This window comes from Panulirus ornatus, chromosome 5, assembly GCF_036320965.1.
Source record: "Panulirus ornatus isolate Po-2019 chromosome 5, ASM3632096v1, whole genome shotgun sequence".
NCBI classification, from domain to species: domain Eukaryota; kingdom Metazoa; phylum Arthropoda; class Malacostraca; order Decapoda; family Palinuridae; genus Panulirus; species Panulirus ornatus.
This window is the reverse complement of record NC_092228.1, coordinates 7598262-7621288: the sequence shown is the minus strand read 5'-3', so window position 1 is coordinate 7621288 and position 23027 is coordinate 7598262. Positions and strand designations below refer to the sequence as shown.

General features: G+C 48.0%; 1 protein-coding gene across 6 annotated transcripts in view; it reads right to left on the bottom strand.

The window, feature by feature from the left end:
- Positions 1-23027, bottom strand: part of LOC139747840 (acetylcholine receptor subunit alpha-like) — a 331403-nt gene that overhangs the window by 39470 nt on the left and 268906 nt on the right. For all 6 annotated transcript variants that reach the window (XM_071660369.1, XM_071660367.1, XM_071660368.1 and 3 more), the window contains exons 5-7: positions 22924-23027; positions 4982-5150; positions 4270-4406 (exon numbers count right to left, since the gene is read on the bottom strand). The exon at positions 22924-23027 is cut by the window's right edge and continues 12 nt beyond it. In XM_071660369.1, coding sequence (XP_071516470.1) covers positions 4270-4406; positions 4982-5150; positions 22924-23027 — 410 coding nt within the window. The remainder of the gene's footprint in view (positions 1-4269; positions 4407-4981; positions 5151-22923) is intronic.

The window sequence follows — 23027 nt, the reverse complement described above, 5'->3', positions numbered from 1 at the left end:
GCGGCCAGAGGTGATATCCCTCCCCACACACACACACACACACTGACCCAAGACGCTCCCTCCCCCGCCTTGGGTGAGGCGAGAGTGAGGGAGAGGAACGGAAGAGTGAAAAGAAAAGAAAAAGAAAAGAATAACGAATAAATCAGTATAAAAGAAGTGGAGAGAGAGAGAGAGAGAGAGAGAGAGAGAGAGAGAGAGAGAGAGAGAGAGAGAGAGAGAGTGTAAAGAGATGAGGAAAGAGAAAACGGAGGGGGAAGGTGGGTAGGAGGAGGAGGAGGGAAAGGTAGAAACTAACCCCAGATGCGTCGCGGGACTTGACATGCCATACTCCAGCTCAACTGCTCCTCATCGCCAGACGACCACTTTACTGCCCGGATATTTGAAGGTACGACCCTTGTGAAGGTCACTATGACCTCTGTGCAGGAGGGTACGACCCCTGAGCAGGTCACTATGCCCTTGAGCAGGAGGGTACGACCCTTGTGAAGGTCACTATGACCTTTGTGCAGGAGGGTACGACCCTTGAGCAGGTCACTATGACCTTTGTGCAGGAGGGTACGACCCTCGAGCACGGAAGTAAGACTCCTTGAGTATGATGACGGTCACAGGTGCTCTCGACTCTCACTCCACAACCACCATTACCTGGATCCCATCAGACGGGTGAGAGAGACACTACAGCACTATCCCCGCCTCAACCACCTTGCCACCGGAGATCCCTCGTCCCCAGGGTTGCAGCCGCGCCCGTTAAGCAGGAGAGACTGGGTTACTGTTCTTATGGTAGTAGGTAGCGTAGTCAACATATAGTTACCTACTTCATGATGTTCACAGTCCAGTATATAACGAACCTATCTACCTATCTATCTATTATCTATCTATCTATCTATATATACATACATACATACATACATATATATATATATATATATATATATATATATATATATATATATATATATATATATATATATATATATATATATATATATATATCTTTCGGAGGAAAATCAATACAAATCCATCATGCAATAAATGAGAGAGAGAGAGAGAGAGAGAGAGAGAGAGAGAGAGAGAGAGAGAGAGAGAGAGAGAGAGAGAGAGAGAGAGAGAGAGAGAGAGAGAGAGAGACCTTGCGGCAGATGGCGCGACCAGCACCGTCGGGAAGAGGCGCTTGTATTATCGGGGCACACCAGTCGACCAATCACTACCCCATGTGGGATCCCAAAGCACGCTCTCATTGGCTCTCGACTACCGTAATCGCCGTTCAGTCGTAGCGACCGCACACCATCAGCGAACCAGCCACTCACAACCCACGCAAGGCTGCACCTTCATATTATGATTGGCTGGCGGCTTTTACAACATGAAAGGAGCGGACTTTTCCCCACGTGGGGACTGTGAGCTGGGACGGTCGGGAGGTGTTTGACTCGCTAAGTGTGGTCTAATGTTTGTAATGTGTGTGTGTGTGTGTGTGTGTGTGTGTGTGTGTGTGATTCTCTATGCAATCTACGAGTTGTGTGTTCCAGGGGGAGGGAGGGAGGGAGGGAGGGGAGTTTTACACTCGTGTTGCCCCATTAAACTTGTACATATGCACCATGTCTTTCTTTACTCCAGTGTGTATCGACCAGCCCCGGGAGTGAAGATGAACAACTGGGTGTGTGGGATGACTGCCACGCCCCAAGATTCGAACTCCGTGCGGTGCGGCCGGTAATACTAACCACCGCACCGTGGAGGCCCGCGTGTGTGTGTGTGTGTGTGTGTGTGTGTGTACCTAGGAAACCTAGACTCCTTTGGAGAGAGAGAGAGTTTCCTGACGGAACTGCACGCCCCATGACACAGCCTCGCCAAAGATGAATTTTCACTCGTGGTGAAACCTTCAACAAAAGAAATCCGGGGGGGAATCAGTGAAAAATCGTACAAGATCCGTGAGAATAAGTTTAAGCTATTCCTGATCCGTGAGAACAAATCTAAAGCGTACGAGATCCGTGAGCATCAGTTTAAAGCGTACGAGATCCGTGAGCATCAGTCTAAAGCGTACGAGATCCGTATGCATCAGTCTAAAGCGTACGAGATCCGTGAGCATCAGTCTAAAGCGTACGAGATCCGTGAGCATCAGTCTAAAGCGTAGGAGATCCGTGAGCATCAGTCTATAGCGTACGAGATCCGTGAGCATCAGTCTAAAGCGTACGAGTTCCGTGAGCATCAGTCTAAAGCGTGCGAGATCCGTGAGCATCAGTCTAAAGCGTGCGAGATCCGTGAGCATCAGTCTAAAGCGTACGAGATCCGTGAGCATCAGTCTAAAGCGTAGGAGATCCGTGAGCATTAGTCTAAAGCGTAGGAGATCCGTGAGCATCAGTCTAAAGCGTAGGAGATCCGTGAGCATCAGTCTAAAGCGTAGGAGATCCGTGAGCATCAGTCTAAAGCGTACGAGATCCGTGAGCATCGGTCTAAAGCGTACGAGATCCGTGAGCATCAGTCTAAAGCGTACGAGATCCGTGGGCATCGGTTAGAATCCAAGGCGAGAGCGTTGTGAACGGGGCGGGCTGGATCCCCGCGCCGTGAATACGTCTTAACTCCGCTCGAGCACATCCTGTTCCACCATATCTATAAAACCTGGATGGTACAAGTTTAAGGTTTATCTCCGGCGCTAAACCAGCCCGACCACACCCTCTGACGCTCTCACAACTCCTGCTTTATGGACATGTGTAAGTTTTGTACGTGTCAATGTAGGTAGAAGGTTGGAAAGACTGCACACACACACACACAATATATATATATATATATATATATATATATATATATATATATATATATATATATATATATATCTTTTTCATACTATTCGCCATTTCCCGCGATAGCGAGGTAGCGTTAAGAGCAGAGGACTGGGCCTTTGAGGGAATATCCTCACCTGGCCCCCTTCTCTGTTCCTTCTTTTGGAAAATTAAAAAAAAAAAAAAAAAAAAAAAAAAAAAAACGAGAGGGGAGGATTTCCAGACCCCCGCTCCCTTCCCTTTTAGTCGCCTTCTACGACACGCAGGGAATACGTGGGAAGTATTCTTTCTCCCCTATCCCCAGGGATAATATATATATATATATATATATATATATATATATATATATATATATATATATATATATATATATATGTACATACATGTGTATGTGGGTGGGTTTGACCATTCCTTCGTGTTTCCTTGCGCTACCTTGCTAACGCGGGAGACAGCGACAAAGTATGATAATAAAAATAATATATATATATATATATATATATATATATATATATATATATATATATATATATATATAAAGTCCTTACTACGATATTTTGCTAAAAAGGCAGGTCTAGCGCGCAGCGCTCACCGCAGGAAAGTCTAGATTTACGGAGGAAAGATAGATAAATAGATAGATAGATAGATAGATAGATAGATAGACAGAGAGAAAACAAGTCAATAAACATGCGAGCACGATACCATCAGGAAGACATTGCCGTGCTACGACAGTAACAACGAATATATACGTACACATAAAAAGAAAATATTACGACTGACTGCCATAAAAAATTCCACCTCCTCCTTTACCATGTCGGAGAGAGGCCCCTTCTCCCACCCCTCCTTCCCATCTATCGATGATATCGGTAACTACAGAAGTGGTAGACAATTACAGAACTACCCACAAACACACGAGTGCTGCTGTATCGACAACAGGGAGGGGGGGAATGTGTTCTACCAAGGAGAGGAAAAAAAAATATCTACCGAAAATAGTGAGTGTGTGACCTCCTGACAGAAAACGGTGACGGGGATTTCTAGTGGGAAGAAATATATATTGCGATAAAAAAAAAAACCTATAGAAAACGGCGGCGATTAAATACCCCCTCTGATACTTATGCAACCGCAGGCCGTTTTCTTTCTTTTTTTTTTCTCCATACATGGCGCCTGCAGTCCTGTGAGGCGGCGCTCCTACCGAGAGAGAGAGAGAGAGAGAGAGAGAGAGAGAGAGAGAGAGAGAGAGAGAGAGAGAGAGAGAGAGAGACCTCAGGAGGACAGGGTTAGGTGGGGGCGGGGCCCTCCCTTCCCCCTGTGCGGCGTTGGAAGGGCCTCGGACGACGCTTCTGTAGGGAGGTCCGCTGACGGCGATGGCTGCCACGGTGAAGGGCAAGACTTCCCGCCCGCGGGCGGAGCCCGGGAACACAACGTACGAATTCATATAAGTATTTCTACAGTCACAGAAAACAGGCTTCGGGAGGAGGAGGAGGAGGAGGAGGGGCGCGTGGCCTACCTTATGGACACCAGTATCATGGCGAAGATCAGGTATTTGCCCAGCAGCGGCACCACTAGCGACGTCGGCGGGATGATCTCCACCACCAGCAGGAAGAACACGTGGAGGGAGATCAAGATGGAGATGCTCAGCGTCACCTGTTGGAGATGGTGGAGATGCGGAGGGTAAGCGGCGGGGTGGTTGGTGAGTGCTGGCGACTGGTGGTGATAATGGCACAGTCAATTACTGATGAACACAGTTCATTGTTACCATAATGATGCGCGAAGATGACAAGGAAGATGAGCGAATGTGGCAGTGGGGAAAGTGAGGGGGTCACTCACGAGAAACATCCCTACCGGAAATGTGTTTATGAAGCGGCTGGAGAAAATGAAGTCAAAATTATGAGAAAGTGAATGAAAATGGCATGAGGATGAATAATATAAAATACTTATTAGGATTAATACAATGAGGATAATCGTATTTTGAAAATAATATTCCAGCTAATGTTCAAAATATTTTCATGATGAAAATGGGTGAGAGTGAGGCAAGATGAAGATGACCGACTCCCTCTGCAGTGTGAAGGAATCAAAAAAGAAATGACCATTCGTATGATGAGTGAAAGTGAACACTAACTACTGAAGGTGAGGTGGCGGTAGTCACGTGTGAACATGACCACCGTGGACCCCACCTGAGGTGAGAGTGAGCAGCAGCAGAACCGCGCGGTAAGACTCACCTTCTCGCCGGAGTCCGACGGGAGGTAGAAAGTGAGGACTGTGAGGAAGGAGATGCCCATGCAGGGGATGATGAGGTTCACGGTGTAGAAGAGGGTCTTCCGCCTCATGGTTATGTTGAAGGTGATATCCAAATATGGCTCATCACAGCATGTGTAGAACTTTTCGTGCCTGTTCCCGGGGAGAGAAAGAGAAAGTGAGAAATCTCACTTTCACGGCCCTGGAAGGCACATATGCGTCGGGTTACAGGGACACTCTCATGCGCAGCCGGATGATAGCTGAACATTGCCAGGCATGAGGTGGTATAGTTCATCGTATTCTTTAATCATTCACACTCATTATTAATCGATAATTCACTTATCATAATCACTTATCTTAATCATCAGTGTTATCTTAAGAGCCGTAAGAGCAACATTGCTACTACTACTACTAATGATATCATTATTATCATCATCATTATCATTATCCCATATATTTCATCTCTAGTGTTATTCAGACACGCATTCCCCCCTAGGGGAGCGAGTGTCGTGATTGCAGTCCTTCGTACATGCAGGGAGGGGTCGTATATAACATTACCACCACCAGGTGAACACGAAGAGGCGAGCAGCATGTCGGCCGCCCCCCCGGTGCCCCTGGGGGATGCTGGTGGCTTCGCGCAGGGGCCCCTGACCCCGCCTAAGGGGAGCAAAGACCCTTCCTCACCCGTCCAGGAAAAACTACTCTTTTTCATATATCAAAAAATGGGAAACAGTTCTCTCCCCACCCCCATCCCTGCAGGTGTTTCTCTTTAAACATGTACCACAGTGTTCCAAAGCCCTCAACATACACGCACACACACACACACACACACACACACACAATTTCAAACGGCGTTTCGCTGGAAGGGTCTTTCTCGCTGGTACCTCTTGTGTGTGTAGCCTTGTACAAGTTACTGTGGCAACAAAAATGTTTGTCCTTAAGAGACGTGAGGGCTTGATGAGACAGGGAGAGGAGGAGGAGGTGTGTGGGGGGAAAGGGGTAGTAGTAGTAGCAGTAGGGAGAGGAGGGTGCTGCGGGAGCCCTCTCCCAGCCAGGGGTCATGTGAGAGGTGTGGCCGGGCGCCATCACTCTCACTAACACAGGTGATACATCCCCTGGGGAGAGAGAGAGAGAGAGAGAGAGAGAGAGAGAGAGAGAGAGAGAGAGAGAGAGAGAGAGGGGGAGGAGGACCTCCACTTCCAGCTTGGGGAACATCTTGTGACGTTCCTTCCGCTTCCCTCCACCTTTCTTGTGCTCCCTCCTCTGGCCCACGACCCTCCACTTCCTGGTCCTTGACCGGGGGAGGAGAGAGCGGTCCTTGTCTTCACGAACCTTAAGACAAAGCGGTCAGGAAAAATGACGCAAATGGCCTCACAGTGGTCAACTCTCCCCGCCCACACGGTGTATATCGAGGGAATAAAAGGATTTTCTTCTCAAGGACGAAGATAAATATGTTCTTTGTACTTTTTTTTTCAGTAATGTATACAGAAAGGTGTCCATAGAGATCGATGATCAACAGCGCAGTTACTGAAAGTGCTGACAGTGGGTAGACTAGGCGCGAGTGCGAAGGTGGTGTAGGGCCTGCCACAGCACGGCCGCTGCCACGACTTCGAGGAAAAGGACGCGAATGCAAAACAAACAAGGCAACCTAGGAAGCTAGGATGGGTCGGGGCAGAGGACCCCCGTGATGATCTCCAATCGGTTGGGGAACCATGGGCGCGAAGCCCACGGCTTTGGGAGAACCTGCGGCAGAGACCAGCAACAGGTTTAAGCCGCCGGCAGATAAAATGGGAGACGAGCCTGGCCGAACCCCTGCTGGGGATTCTCCCGTCAAACGTGGAAGTTTTGTGTTTTAGCAGGAACAGAAAAAAAAAAAAAAGAGGTGGAAGCTGTGTTGCCCTGGGGGCCGAGCTGGTGAAACACATGAAGCACACAGTGCACAGCTAGGAGGGGGGAAATGGAGTGGACGACGTCAGCTGTGTTGCAGAATGGAACAGACAACTGGTTCGGGGCAGATCTGAGATCACAAGCTTAAGATCTGCCACAGAGCGGTTGTGCTCGAGACGCTACTTCCCATACATGATCTAGGATACGTAAACCACGAGTGGAACGTCCGGCGATCGTGTGCGAGTAGAGGCAACTTCCATGTACTGCCATTAAAGATACAACCCTAATAGGAACTACACAGTCAGGAAGGATTTTAGTTGTAAAGGATAATAAGCAGGTATCTACCAAGACTGAGGTAAGACCGGGTCATATATCAACTCAGGTAAGGTCAGCTGTCTGACGAGACAGGTGTGAACACACCTGATGGGTCAGGTGTAGCCTCAGGGTACCTCAGACCTGAGATATGTGACACATACACCTTGTGTCTCCCAGCAAGACATTACATTTTTTTCTTTTTTCACACGAACGCCGGAAACTTTAACTTAAAACGCGACGAACCAAACACCGAATGCTGTACATCAGGAAAGTCTGATATCATAGCGATAACAGAGCAATGGGTATATATACATCAGATTTAACAATACGTGGACGTGAAGGTCGACTGCATATGAATGCCGTCTACACAAAGCAAAAGGTGGTGTTACGCTCTTCGTAAAAGAGAAGTTAACATACCAGATTAGATCAATTTGATGTGATTTCCTGCACTTCACTGTCCTTTTTTATAAAATGTTCGAGACTATTTTTGGAGAAATGTGTAGACCCTTGACCAATGTGCATAAAACGACTTTATGTGCAGAAATAAGTCTTTACTTAATAATATAAAAAACAGCAGTGATTGCAGCAGGATAATTCAAGACCTCAGCATCAAGTCATCAGGTAACCTCGACAGTGAACTGAAACAGTCGATGCAACTGAAACGATCCGAGACCCAAAGAGGGGTCGGAACATTGCAGTCTGAGTGATGTCCACACAGAGGGATCTAATTAGCTCGTTGTGAGGTCGATGACAAGCCTTAGCTAAGGTCGCCGTGATGACGACAGTGTTATCCAGTCCATTGTAGCGTTTCATTTCAATGTCTTCATCGTCACAGGCCTATCGGGTCTTCTGTTACCTGTCCTACCCACTGTGTTCTATCCACCAGCAGACAGCCTCGTCACAGACCAATCGGGTCTTCTGTTATCCGTCCTTCCCATGTACACTGTCCATATGTTAGAACCGACCTGCATTCATGCCATCCCATACGATTAAAATGTCTAGGGGAGTGAAACTAGTCATCCACCTACACCCGACCACTCCATAAACGCTTGAGTATGTCTAAAAAAAACAGAGTGTGTCCAACGGGGTTTCGTCACGACAAAGAAGTGCCAACTCGACCCCCAAAACACAACACACTTTGAAATAGACTACCCTGATAACCACCCCCCCCCCCCTACCCTCCCACCACCACGCATCAGTCTCTCTCTCAACTACCACCGGCAGTTTAACCCGTGACGCACACAACGGTACGATCCCTGATCACGACTGTTACACGACCCTTGAGCACGATGGTTACGACCCTTAGGTGATGGTGGTCTTGGGGGGGTCTATGACCTGGACCTTTAATGATCCGGTCGAAAAGCCGCATATGCCCATCGAAGTACACAAGGGGGGGTCACTCCGCCGTGTTCAGGGGGTCGTCCCTCCGTGTTCTGGGGGGGGGGAGTCGTCCCTCCGTGTTCTGGGGGTCGTCCCTCCGTGTTCTGGGGGGTCGTCCCTCCGTGTTCTGGGGGGTAGTCCCTCCGTGTTCTGGGGGGGTCGTCCCTCCGTGTTCTGGGGGGGGGGGGGGTCGTCCCTCCGTGATCTGGGGGTAATCCCTCGAGAGGGTCGTCCCTCCGCGTTCAAAGGATCGTCCCTCCGTGTTCAAAGGGTCGTTCCTCCGTGTTCAAATCCAGTACACGTTATGCCCAAGGAGATAAGTCTACCTCCGGTGTCCGTCGCTATACCCGGCGGACTCTCTCAAAACTACGGGCAACGCGCAACGAACTGTTCCCGGTAACCAAACAACACGACACATACACCAAGGGAAGACCAACGCACGCGGCAATTTTACGCACAGATGTAGATAATAATATTGTGTGTGGGGGGGAAGGGGATAGTGTTTAGCCAACTGTTGTACCCCCTCTCTTCTCCCCCCTCAACCCTAAACCAGCCCCCAGCCCCCTACCCCAAGTACACCTGCAACTGATAAATTCTCAGCAGGCTGCCACAAACTGCCTTGGAAGCAGCGGCGAACTCTCATAAACAGCCGGCAATGTGCAACAAACTTTGCCCGATGCGGGAGGGAACTGTTCTTCCAGACAGCTGTTAAAAAAAAAAAGAAAAAAAAACGAAGAGAAAAAAAATTGTAAATATGATTTCTGGAGGGTTCCCCGGTGGCCCCCCCTCCCCCTTCCCCGGAGTTAAATAGCGGACATCACTCTCGCTAATTAATCATTAAGAACCTAAAGACGCGGGTCAAGACAATGGGAGAAAATGCATAATACGGCGTACTGCCACACTGTCTGAATAATTCATCACACCGTCTTCCACGGTGTGAATAACCCGAGTCGACGTCGGAAGTTACGTCATCCAACCCACCCTCACCCCCCGCCCCACCCCATCCCCCAAGGGGTCGTATCGTCGAGGCCAGTGGTCGTACCGTCGTGACCCCCCAGGGTCGTTTATCGTCGTCCTCGCAGGAGCCACAATACGTGAGCAGAAGTCCTCGCTGTAACGACCCGGCCGCTTTCAACGGTGCGTAATGGTGGGGGTGTGGTGGGGTGGGGGTGTGGGGTGGGGGTGTGGTGGGGTGGGGGTGTTGGGTGGGGTGGGGTGTGGTCATCATTAAGGGCTTCGTAAAAGGCCTATGACACTGCTTAAAGGCCATTTAGGGCCGTCAAAGTTATAAACCACCAATCGAAAAATCTTGAACATGTTCTTCAGGTGTTCAAGAAAGCCAAGACCCTATACACGCTTGACCTTCATATAGTTCCTTAATTCTTATATATATATATATATATATATATATATATATATATATATATATATATATATATATATATATATATGACAAGCCGGTATAGGTAAGCGGTCTCCACTTGTAAACCGCTTGGCTTCCGGGGTTGCGATCTCGCGTTTCATTCCATCGGTCCATCAGTTGGACTCCTCCGTTTCATTCCATCGGTCCATCAGTTGGACTCCACCGTTTCATTCCATCGGTCCATCAGTTGGACTCCACCGTTTCATTCCGCCGGTCCGCCAGCCGCATCCTTGTCTTTCCCCAGGACGAACAACGCCAACAATTACCATTTTCATCTTGGGTGAAAGTACCGTCCGACCCCGGCCCGGGTTGATTAACGTAAATCTCGCAAAAGGGGAAGTTTGCCAAGTTACTAATCAGATAATGACGCCATCCCCCCAAAACTTATAAAGGATTTAGATTAACTCGAGAGGCAAATCCTCCCGGATTCTGTTGAGTTAAGTATTTCATTCCCAGCAGGATGGGAGGAATTATGGTTGCGCATCGTCCTGGGAAAATTTATGAGCGACTAATTCGGGCTAAGGTAAACACGGCTGAGTTCAGCTGACGAGTTTGGCTGCACATAAACAGCTTTGTGTATTCTTTTTGATAACAGAATCTGTAGTCATAGACAGGAGTCCTTAATAAGGCCTGGCCTTACATTCAATGAGATACAAATCTCCAACAGCCAGGCTCCAGCGCGGGACCTCAAGCATGGTAAGCGGGAGCGATACCGCTAGACTATGACACACACACACACACACACATATATATATATATATATATATATATATATATATATATATATATATATATAAGAAAAAAGACCCGTGGTTCCGCCCGGTGGACGTGGCTAGCTTCCCAAGCGCTGCAGGGAAACCCACAACTAAGAACATATTTCACAGCTTGCAAAATCACTTTGAAATCTCCTATCGGAATCAAAGTCCCGGTGAGATGATCTAACCGGGATTCATCGCGTGTGTGAAATGTTTCGATGAAATGACGAGAATAAAGATATGGGAGGGAGCGGCGATATCCTACCATGAATGGGAAGAGCCAAGTTTATAATCCAGTGAGCACAACGAAGCTAACATGATGCGAGATACTGTAATATATATTTTTTTCGACTAACCTTGGCACATACATACGTTCCCTCGTGAATTCATCGGCTAATCTCCTGAGCGACGTAGAGATATGGTCGAACGTATCAATATAATCAACGAGCCGTGAGAGAACAGGTCACTCAGAATAATTGTTTTAATTTTAGGCCCAATTTCCATGACACAGGAAACGGGGCCACTTTTAACCTTACCGCCCGCTTCCCCATGTGGACTCCACCTGGTATGATCATTCATTCGTTATCACACTGGAAAAAGTAATGGATCAATGTGCTTCTAACGTAGGGAAGTCAACGGAAACGCTTCTGAGGAATTCCATATATGGAGCAATAAATTTTTAGTTCCACATCTTACTCGTTATATGGAATTAAGAAAATTGACTTCCTGTGTAGAAAATGGGACGGAGGGGGATATGGACTACTGGTCAATTAGGCAAACTAAGCGGCCATTAGAGTAGGAACCGAAACTAAAAGGCAATTCTGTCTAAATGTATCATTAGTATCAATGGAAATATATATATATATATATATATATATATATATATATATATATATATATATATATATATATATATATAATGGCAACACCCATGGAAACAAATAACAGAATCCTCAATGCAGTCCACCTAAACCTCCACCAACCCATTCCGTTTTCCATGCCACTGGTGACCCACACCACCAGAGCACATCAGGAAGGCTGCGCCGAGTGTGGGACATTTGTGTGGAGAGGGAGAGGAAACTGTGCAGCTTACAACTCGTAAATCAGAACCTGGCAACCCTATAGCAATCCCTCCCAAACATAGATGGCGCCACCCGCAGGGCGTTTACTCATCATATTCAAGCGCCCAATATACGGCAGCATAATTTACCACCTTACAACATGTGGTGGTGTGATAACACGCAGGTGTAAACCGTCTACTTACACGAAGTGGTGCGGTAGCCCGCGTGCCGTTTAACAATACCCAGTTTTTTCTTTCTCTTTTTAAGGTAAATTAGCATATCTTTGGATGGGCTGACGTCACCACGAGCAGAAATTGTTCTAGAACGTACACACTGCCCACGGTCGGTCCAGGGACACGCGCACACACGAGCCTCGGAGCGTATTGTCTCTCAAACCCTTCCCGTCCTAGGAGAACACGCACTGGCGAGAGAGAGAGAGAGAGAGAGAGAGAGAGAGAGAGAGAGCACTTCAGTCATTAACCCCCCTTCCCTTCCATCTTCTGTCTCGGGCCGCCCCTCCATCAAGCAGTCCTTTCCCACGCGAGAAAAAAAATCTCCCGTTTTCTAACGCGTCCTTAAATTGCGTTGGGCAAGCGAGGGACAGACGGACGGACGGACGCGCGGGCGGGGCGTCGACCGGAGAGTGTGCGAACACTCCGCCACGTTATGCCTTCATTTTCCGGGGCGGCCCCGCGCAAATTGTTTGATTGCAAGGTATCTCTTCGATCGGCGAGAGATGGAGGCAGCCGCTTGCCAGCGATATTGAGCGCGGGCTATCAAGTATAAGATGGGAAACGGCGATAAATGTACCATGGACGAAATAAGAAAAAAGATAGAAAAAAAAAGAAATAATAATCAGTGGCAGGAGCAGTCGACTTCCAGGTTAATTACGAGTCTTTTGTTTCAAGTCTATTGTTCCACTGCCGCTCCCGCTATCACTAATGGTTAGTAAATGATTCCATATCAATTTACGTACTGGTGAGAAGTGCCTTAGAGAAGAAAAATAAAGGAAAACAAAAAAATGAATAACGTGATAAGATGCATCTCCGACCAAATATAACCCGTTTTCGATTACCTCTCACATAAAAGAAAACGGTAGACGTACATTAGCTCATTTCAAAAGGGGGCCAATTATGCTTGTCGCTGTAATATACATGTCTTATTGGGGGAGGGGGGGGGGTGGTGGTGTTGGCATGACCCTTACATTTTAGGTCAGAAGGGCCAGGTCGTCATATGACCCAGGGTCGTCGTACAGGTCGTGTGCTCAAGACATATGGCGTCCCAAAAAGGGGGTGGGAAAGGGGGGAGAGGGGTGGGTGGGGTTGAGTTCTTGAATATGGTCAGAGGTCATCTCATGCGGGAAGCCCACTTTATATTCGCAGGTCAGGGGGTTGACCTGAAATACTCTCCCCCCAGAAGAAAAAAAAAAAAAAAAATGATAGCGGAGGTTATAACTTCCTTCCCCACCCGCCACCTTCCCCATCCTCCCCTCCAGTGTATATACAGTACCGATACTTATGGTAGGGTTAAAAAAAAACCCTGAAGGAGGTACGGGTGCTAGAAGCTTCCAAACACTTCCTGACGCCATGTTGGCGAGGACCCGCCCATATGGGGAGGAGTGCGGGAGGAGAAGGAGGAGGAGGGGAGGAGGAGAAAAGGTGGAGTTAGTGTGTGGGGAGGAGGGGGGAGGTGGAGTTAGTGGGGAGGAGGAAAACAGCTGGAGTTACGCCTCTTATGCTTACATGATATTCCCTATGGCTCTCACACAACCCCTCCCACACACAGACACACACACATACACACACACACACACACACACACACACGTGTCACCCTCGCCCGCCCAAACTCACCCCCCCCACCCCCTACACCCACACCCCACACACGTGGTCACCCCCAACCCCCTACACCCACACCCCACACACATGGTCACCCCCCCCTACACCCACACCCCACACACGTGGTCACCCCCCAACCCCCTACACCCCACACACATGGTCACCCCCCCTACACCCACACCCCACACACGTGGTCACCCCCAACCCCCTACACCCACACCCCACACACATGGTCACCCCCCCTACACCCACACCCCACACACATGGTCACCCCCAACCCCCTACACCCACACCCCACACACATGGTCACCCCCCCTACACCCACACCCCACACACATGGTCACCCCCAACCCCCTACACCCACACCCCACACACATGGTCACCCCCCCTACACCCACACCCCACATGCGTGGCAATCTCACTATAAGGACGAAGATCAAAGACGTGATTTCCCGTGAGCTAATGAGGTAATTACCTCGTATACGACTTCGCCAAAACCTCTCCAGAACTTATCGTCTCAAATACATCATCAAGTAATATATAAGATCACCAACGAGCCGAAATATATAAAAATATACAATCCTGTGAGAAAAAATAATATATCTCCGGTGAAAATATAAGTAATAAGGATGTGAATGGCGTAAGTTGAGGTCGAGGAAGTAACTTTCATTTTCCACTTTTTTTTTTATTGGAAAATATTAGCGAGGGTCAGAGAAAGTCCGCTCCCATCCTCATAAGATCAGGTGATAAGTCAGCATATGAAGGTAAAAAAGACAAAAAAAGCGCGAAAGACAGGAAAAGAGAGAGAGAGAGAGAGAGAGAGAGAGAGAGAGAGAGAGAGAGAGAGAGAGAGAGAGAGGTGGGGGGGGGGGGGGTTAGGCAGCGGTGGCTGTGCTGTGCTGTGGTTGACGGCTGGAGGGAGGTCGGGGCCAGGCAGGAATGGCGGGAGATGGTAGATTGCCAGCAGGTCGCCTACTTGACTGGAGAATGCTTGTGTCTCTCTCCTTCTGATGCTGCGGTGATAGGCGGTGTAGTGGGGGGGGAGGGGGAGGTAATGGCTGCCGGAGTGGGAGGAGGCCTGCCCGGAGTCCTCTGGTGTGAGGGGTGCTAGTGAGAGAGAGAGAGAGAGAGAGAGAGAGAGAGAGAGAGAGAGAGAGAGAGAGAGAGAGAGAGAGAGAGCTGACTCATCACACGTCTGGCAACACCGCCAGAACCTCTCAAGGCGCTAACGACGGCGGTGCCAATACGACGGAAGTTATCGTACGGCAAACTTGTCAACTACAAAGACGTAAGGGAGCGAACAGGATGCGCACGACAAGGATGGACGGAGGTAGAGTGGGGGGAGTTTACTGGGATCAGCATTAAGAGCTTAATTAGCATTGAGAATGAAAAGAAAATGCGTAATCATACACCAAATGATAACGATCTCTTTCATTAAATATCAAACTAAGGTTCTCTTGTCTACATACCACACTCAAGATAGGAGCCAAATGAAGTCTACTAAAAACTAACATATAATCACTCACGGCTTCGTATCATCTATATTTTTCTATATACTATCGTGATCCTGCTATATAATGACTAAGCGGGTCGACTTTATTTTTTTTTTTTGCAATAGAAAACGGTGAAGTATGGCGGAAGGCCTTATAGAAAACACATGAAGTAGGTTGCCGGGTTACGAGTCTTGATGTGGGGTGAAAAGAAAAAATAAAAAAAAATACATCAGTGAAACGCCGCGGAGTCCATCCCAATTATAAAAAGGTTATAAACGATTCAAAAAAACAAAAAGCATCACCCGGGAAGAGTATTCCTAAAACAAAGGCTGTAACAAAACAAGAGACTCCCGGGGCAAACAACGCAGCTTCACAGTCCAGCAAACACACTTGTACACAAAAATTGTACCCCCCACCCCCCTCTTCAAAAAAAAGGGCAAAGAACGACAAACAAAGTCTGAGTAGACAAACAAGGTCATTTCCGAGACAACAGGACTAACGAGGTAGAACTTTTTATGGGACATACGTTGAATCTTGGGGGGAAAAAAAACAGGATTTCGTTTTAATATAGTGGATAGCCAGACTCAACTTCCAGTCTACATCCGCCATTACACGACTAAGTTTACATCCGCGACAGGATAGCCGATGTACATGGAACAGACGATTATAGGTTTACATCCAACAAGAGGATACCAGGTTTACATCCAACGGAGTATAACAAGTTTACATCTGCCACAGGATAACAGGTTTACATCCAACGGAGTATAACAAGTTTACATCTGCCACAGGATAAGAGGTTTACATCCAACCGAGGATGATAGGTTTACATCCAAGAGAATAATAGGTTTACATCCATCTGAGGATAAGTTTACATCCACCTGAGGATAATAGGTTTACATACGAGAGGATAACAAGTTTATATCCAGCACAGGAAAGAAAATTTCCATCCAACACAGGTTAACAAGTTTACATCCACAGAGGCGTAAACTACACACAAAACTTCGCCAAAGTCTCTGGATCTGTCTGGCGTCTGTCCTGTTTTCTGTTGTGGTTTTTATTCTTGGACTCTGCCGTGGACTTTGCTTGTCCTGTTTCATCACATCCCTGTCTTGTCTTCATCGCTCTCCGTTTTCTTTTGGGGTCTATGCCTGTGGTGCCTTCTACGTCGTTTATTTCCTTTTTTTTTCAAGTTTCTTGTCTCGTTCATAGCCTCCCTAGACCTCCCCCCCCCCTTCTCATCTTTTGGTAAGTCTCTGTCTCCGTCTTGGGGCTCGATATACACTAATACATATTTCAAAATTTCCGGCATTTAATCACAATCAATTACAGGTGCGAGCGCGCAAGTACACACACACACACACACACACACAAGACAAACAAACAGACATCAACCAATTCACACAAACACAGGCATAAACTCAGCCCGGCTCCCTGGCGTGCTTTGTAAAAGTTTCGTGTTTAATTGGACTGATACAGACGATGCCAAGTTCCAACCCCCAACAGACCCCCCCGACAATAGTGATGTGAAGACCACCTTCTCCTCCACTTCCTCGCAAGGTCTCGTGATGTCACCTGGCCCTTATCCCCTCCCAGCCTTTGGGTGACGTCAGGGCCACTGCGGGCCCTTAGCACTGACGTCACGAAGGGGGCTATCGTTCCAAGTCAATCGTTATCGTCCGTCGGCAGAGGGCCATCAGCCTTGGGGATCGCGGGAAAAGTCTCGTATTCCAGGGCTTGAACGAGACTTCCTCAGCAGCGGTAAGAGACTTCACGGCAGAGGACGCTTCCTAGAGGGGGATGGCCGGATGTAGGTAACACTACACCTGTGGCGTCTCCTGCAGGAGTACAAAGATGGGGGAACCCCTGCGCAACCTCGTCCTTACCAGCGACGCCCTGGTGCCCGGCAGCCTCGGTGCAGCACCTTCAGTGGAACTGGTCCCCTGGGTCGTACTCCCTCACTCTCAGTGGTACCGGCTCCCTGTGCGGGTTTGCGCGGTTCGAATCACTACATTCAGTGGTACCGCGTCGTCAAATTCAGTGGTACCGGGTGCCAGCGGTATATTATTCAGTGGTACGAGGCTTCCCTTCACTTGAGGTACCAAGTTAAAGTTCTGCTGGCACACTTAGGCCAAACTCGCGCCTCAACTTGCTAGTAAACAAGCCATAAAAACTTTCTCCACTTCACTTACCTCCGCCACACGCATCCACAACTAACATATGCCTTCTTTGCGCGTATCGTATGCCTCCCCCAGACGCTCTACGCTGACGTATGCCTTCCCTCATCATTTGGCAGTCCCGTATGCCACTTCCTGACACTGTGGAAGTAACGTATGCCACGCCTTGACACTTGGAATTACTGCACGTCACGGTCGGGCCTTGCAAACCGTGGCGTTTGTCCGTCTCTATGAACGTACGGTGAGGGAGATTATTACGTTCCACGCCATCGTCCCCTTTCCAACGTACATCCACACGTAAACAACAGTCCATCTCAGCTGACTTGTGCCATACAGTGTGTTGCACGCGTGTGCTCTCTCTCCCTCTCTCTCTCTCTCTTTGCACCTCTCATCTCTCCTTACACCCACACACCTCTCCCTCTGCAGCCTCCTAGCCCTCCACCATCTCCAACACGCCCCTTCCAACGCCCAGGTTATCTCCCCGACCCACCCGGTACCAGGACACCGGCTTGCCAGACTCCCTCGAACATATAAACATACCTGATATATCACTCGGGCAGGGCTGGAGAGGTTATGCTAATGTTGTGTGGGGTGTGAACGGGTTCGTCTGTCTGTCCCTGTCTCAAATTTCCCCCTTCTGTTTGAACAAGAGCATCATCAGCATATATATATATAAATACGGGTAATGACCCCTCTCTTTCCCTCGCGCCATTACTCCGTTTTCTATATAATGACAAGATGGGCCAGCTTGAGTGTGTGGTGATGGTCCCGGTCCACTGTGAATGACCCCCTGTGTCGCTCCTGTCGTACCCAGGCGACGTTTCAATTACAGGTTGTTCGTCCCGCGCGGCTGTGCACCGGACCCGATGTTTGTTACGAGGGCCGAACGACAGCAGCGCCCTGGTGTCGTAGGAAGGAAGGAAGGGAAGGAGGGACTTAAAACATCGGCGAGTCTTCCTATGTCTCTCTATGTCCCCAACTTTTACAAACCCTGCCTTCTCTTTTTATTGCCTGCTTTCTCAGCTTATCAAATATCAGAAAATATATCTTGATCATACCGAAATCATTATTCTGAGAGCTTTTAAACACCTGACCCGCCGACCGTTTTCTGTTTTGCGTCCTCGGGGGAGAACTATGAAAAATAATCATACGACTTTTCTCAGCAACGCCTGATAACTTTTAAGAAACAGTATTTTACCTGGCTAAGTTAACATGATTTATAACACAGGCCTTTCCCGAGCGAGTCTTTTTTTTCCATTTTATATATATATATTGAACCTGCGCGCACCAGTATTGGAGACTTGCCTCGGTACATAAAATCATTAACATTCAACTGTACGTATATCAACATTTTGCTAAACCTCTGACGCGCTTGAAAACCCTCCTCTCTTGCCAGGGGTTTAAGATAGGCGATCTCCGAGATAACGTGTGACACACATTTGGACGGGGGTTGTCGGACCCGCCATGTGTGAAGTATCGTAAGACCAGGTCAAGGATCGGGAGGTCAGCAAGCCTTGGGTAGCCAGGAAATCCGTGAACAGTGGAGAGGGAGGGAGAGGGGGAGGGACGGGCGGGGTTTAAAGTAATAGCGGATCAGACACTTCCTGAGGTTACCCGATTTAGACAAGATATGTGGGAGGTGGGTGCACGCCAGCCATTCATTGTTAATGTACAGGTCTATATATGTGACACCTCGCCAACCACCACGCTCTGGTGTGTGTGTGCGTGTGTGTGTGTGTTCACAGCAGCCTCGCCTCCACCCACACCAGAGGCACCCCCTGACCTTACCCCACCCCAAACCTTCCACTTTCACGTACGTTCTCTCGACTCCGCCACTGTCTAACCCCGGGTATGTACCCGCACCGCCTATTCCTTCGTCTATTCCACCACTGTCCTCGTGAGACTTCCCACCACTACCGCGCCATCCCGGACACTCGTCCTCAAACCCCTCGTCCTTTTTTTTTTTTTTTACCTCCCCGTCCCTCACGCTCCCCTACAGACGGACTCGCAAACTACACCCGGCACCCTTCTCCCCTTCCGTCGTCTGGCTCCCCACCGACACGGCGCCATGTTCATACATCAGCTGACCTACCTGCGGCATGGCGTTCCCTCTCCCCCTCAAGTAACATGGCCACGTCCGCGCTTCCTGTGGGGAACTCCCTCTCTACCTTCCTGCATGATCACATGCAGCAGTCGGGGTGCATCACACACACACACACACACACACCAATCACCCTTCCGTCGTCCCCCGCCCTGACATAGCACTCTATACTCACCCCAGCCATAACCCCTCCCCATCTCCATACATATTCACCCCACCCCACGGGCCATTTCTGCCAACCCTCTCCCTCTCGCCCTAGCCATAAATACGGGTCACCCACTTCCGATTTTCTTTTCCACGTCCTCCACCACGCGTCACAACACTTGACGGAGGGAAATACATAATTCCGAAATATGATCAGGCTTCTGTAGAACATGATGCAGACGAGCCGGGCTAACCAGTGAAGCGGATAATGGGGAGACGAAGACCCACTGCTCCGTGTAGGGGGGTGTGATGTGTGGAGGGGGCGGGCAGAATATAAAGGGGAGGGGGGGAGAGAACATATGAGAAATCCTCTAGGCCAAAAAAAAAAAAAAAAAAAAAATATTGTTGTTGGAAAAGAGTTGTTACGTAAGGACCGAAAGTTGTTTGGCAACCGTTTTCCTTCACTAAATTCCCCTCCCCTCCCCACACACAAAAGTTGTTGATAATCTACAAGGTCGATAACCGTCGTAAACCTTGCCATGAGGAGCATTTGTCTGAAGGCGATTCAATTCGTTCTCCCCTTCTACGACCGGACGATATACCATTAACACTACAAAATAAACATGTTCCCCATTGGAGGAGGGGAGAGAACTCCCATAGAATCCACTATATATATATATATATATATATATATATATATATATATATATATATATATATATATTCTTTAGCTTTATCATATAACTTAATGTAGTTCCCCAGGTTCACACAGTCGTTTTCTCAGAGTGCAGGTAAACAACCAAGTATATCTTCTATATTTCTGTAAACATCAGTCACTTTGTGGAGCTATTTTCAAAATTTATAACTTGTAGATCAAGAGCCACGACGAGAGAGAGTAGGCACTAACCTAACTCCTATGTGCTTTACGTAATGTCTGGTCAGGTAGCGCTCCGTCCCTCACCTCTGCCATGCTCAACACAAAAACAAACCCCGAACTTCAGCTTTCGTTCTGGCCTCATACACCGCCGCCTCTCCTCCTCGGTGTATACCGCAGGCCGGTAATACAGACACATATGCTGGTGAGTGGCAGGATGATGATGATGATGTATGCGACCTCTAAGTACGTCTTGCCTGCCATTAATCTTGTAAATATGTCTCGCTCCGTCACCTGTGTTCTCTACCGGTCCAGTTGTACCTGATGTATATTCATACTGAAGGTACTACTTAAGCCTCACTGGCCTCCCGAAGTGTTTGTAAGTAATGCTTTTACGTCGCGATTAAGTAAGGTTTGCCAGTTACACATGGTTTTTTTTTGAAGTGATCATTTTCATGGCCATATTATATATATATATATATATATATATATATATATATATATATATATATATATATATATATATATATATATATATATATTTCTTTTTCCTTTCATACTATTCGCCATTTCCCGCGTTAGCGAGGTAGCGTTAAGAACAGAGGACTGGACCTTTGAGGGAATATTCTCACCTGGCCCCCTTCTCTGTTCCTTCTTTTGGTAAATTTGAAAAAAAAAAAAAAAAACGAAACAGGAGGATTATATATATATATATATATATATATATATATATATATATATATATATATATATATATATATATACATACATACTCTTAGTGGTGTCTAATCATTATTACTTCTCAAACTTACGCATATCACGTTTCTCTCTAAATTTACGCAATACACTAAAAAAAAATTTTTCATGAGCTTCGAACCCCTGGTCACCCAGAACCAGTGAACGCCTGTGTAACATCGGCCCGCCAGGCATAGACGATATTCCCCCCCTCGGGCGACCGACGCCACGTCGGCCCAGGCATAGACGATATTCCCCCGATGCCACGATCTTCCTCCTCCTCCTCCTCTCCCTTCGGAAAATATTCCTCCCTTAAGGACAGCAAATTCGCTCCAATCGACACGTTTCAATACCCGTGATAAAAACCCTGTTGTGGCAGTTTGTAGGGGCGTCTGACTGACCTCTGACCTCCCGGGCTGGTAGGTGTGTATGGCACCGTCCTGACCTCCTCCATCCAGACTTCCAGCCTTAAGAGCTCCTGCCTTCAAAAACACGTCCACGATAGGCCCATCATCTCGAAGCCTCCAACCCAGAAATCCTCCTTTTCCTCCACTCACTTTTTTTTCTTCCCCCCCTTGGACAACCCCAGTCCCTCCCCCTGAGTCAGGAATACACCCTACACTACACTTCCCCTACACTACACTTCCCCTCACCTGACCCAGACCCGGCGTCTGCCCCCTCCCACACTCCCCTGTGAGGTATTCCCTGACCCAGAAATTCCCCTAAACCGTCTCACCTCAGCGGTATATATTCCCCTAATCCGGCTAGGTTCGTCCGGCCGCGTCCCCCCCACCACTAACACGACCCGCTCCCCTGTTCCGGTCATATATTCAGCACCGGACTCCTCCCCCCCACCCCGACCGGCCAGGCACCCCATACGCCACCGATATGCCCCCCCGACGCCCCACCCCACCGGCCTGTAAAGGGGCAGTACTACTCAAACTATATAATCCCCCCAACCCCTTACCCCACCTCCCTCCTCTCACCCCCCCTTACCGTCCGGGAAATATGGGTTGCCGCCACACTATCCAGTGACCAACCCTCCCTTCCCCTCACGAGCGGTATCACATACCGACGGACAACGGAAAACGTCCGTTCACACAAGTCCCAGGCGATAATCTTACAAATACAGACCTCACGACCATATTCTAATCCTCTCGACCTGCTTGACTACAACCATATTCTAATCCTCTCGACTATATACCTTTTCTTTTTTCTTTTTAGAGATATGAGACCCCCCCCCACCCCCATTTAGATCGACCGTCGACCCCAGAGAGGCAGCTGCAGTCTATCATTCACGGCCGTCGATCACCACCACCACCACCACCATCGCCTGGGGTGGAGTGTGTGGGGTGTGTTGGGGGGGACACATATTATAAGACAACGGGAGCATACCATTATCACCGGCACAGCTTCGCTAAACCACAAGCAAGTCTCAACTCTAAAGTCTCACAAAGGAAATATAAATATCGATGAAGTATGAAAAAAAAACTAATTTTCCAAATTAAAAAATTACCTAAATCTCATTAACATCTGATCTCCCTTACCTCCCCACCAAGGTAAATAACAATAATAATAATAATAATAATAATAATAATAATAATAATAATAATAATAATAATAGTAACTGCAATAGTAGTAGTAGTAATTACATATATACAAATTATATATATATATATATATATATATATATATATTATATATATATATACCCTGGGAACAAGGTGTAGTAAACAAAGGGTCTCACCTGACAGCTGGCACCTCCAGGATATCCCACTCCACTGACATATAAAACTCCGACAGGTCGACTCCCATTTCCACCACGTTCGTCCCCTCTTTCTCATCCAGGTG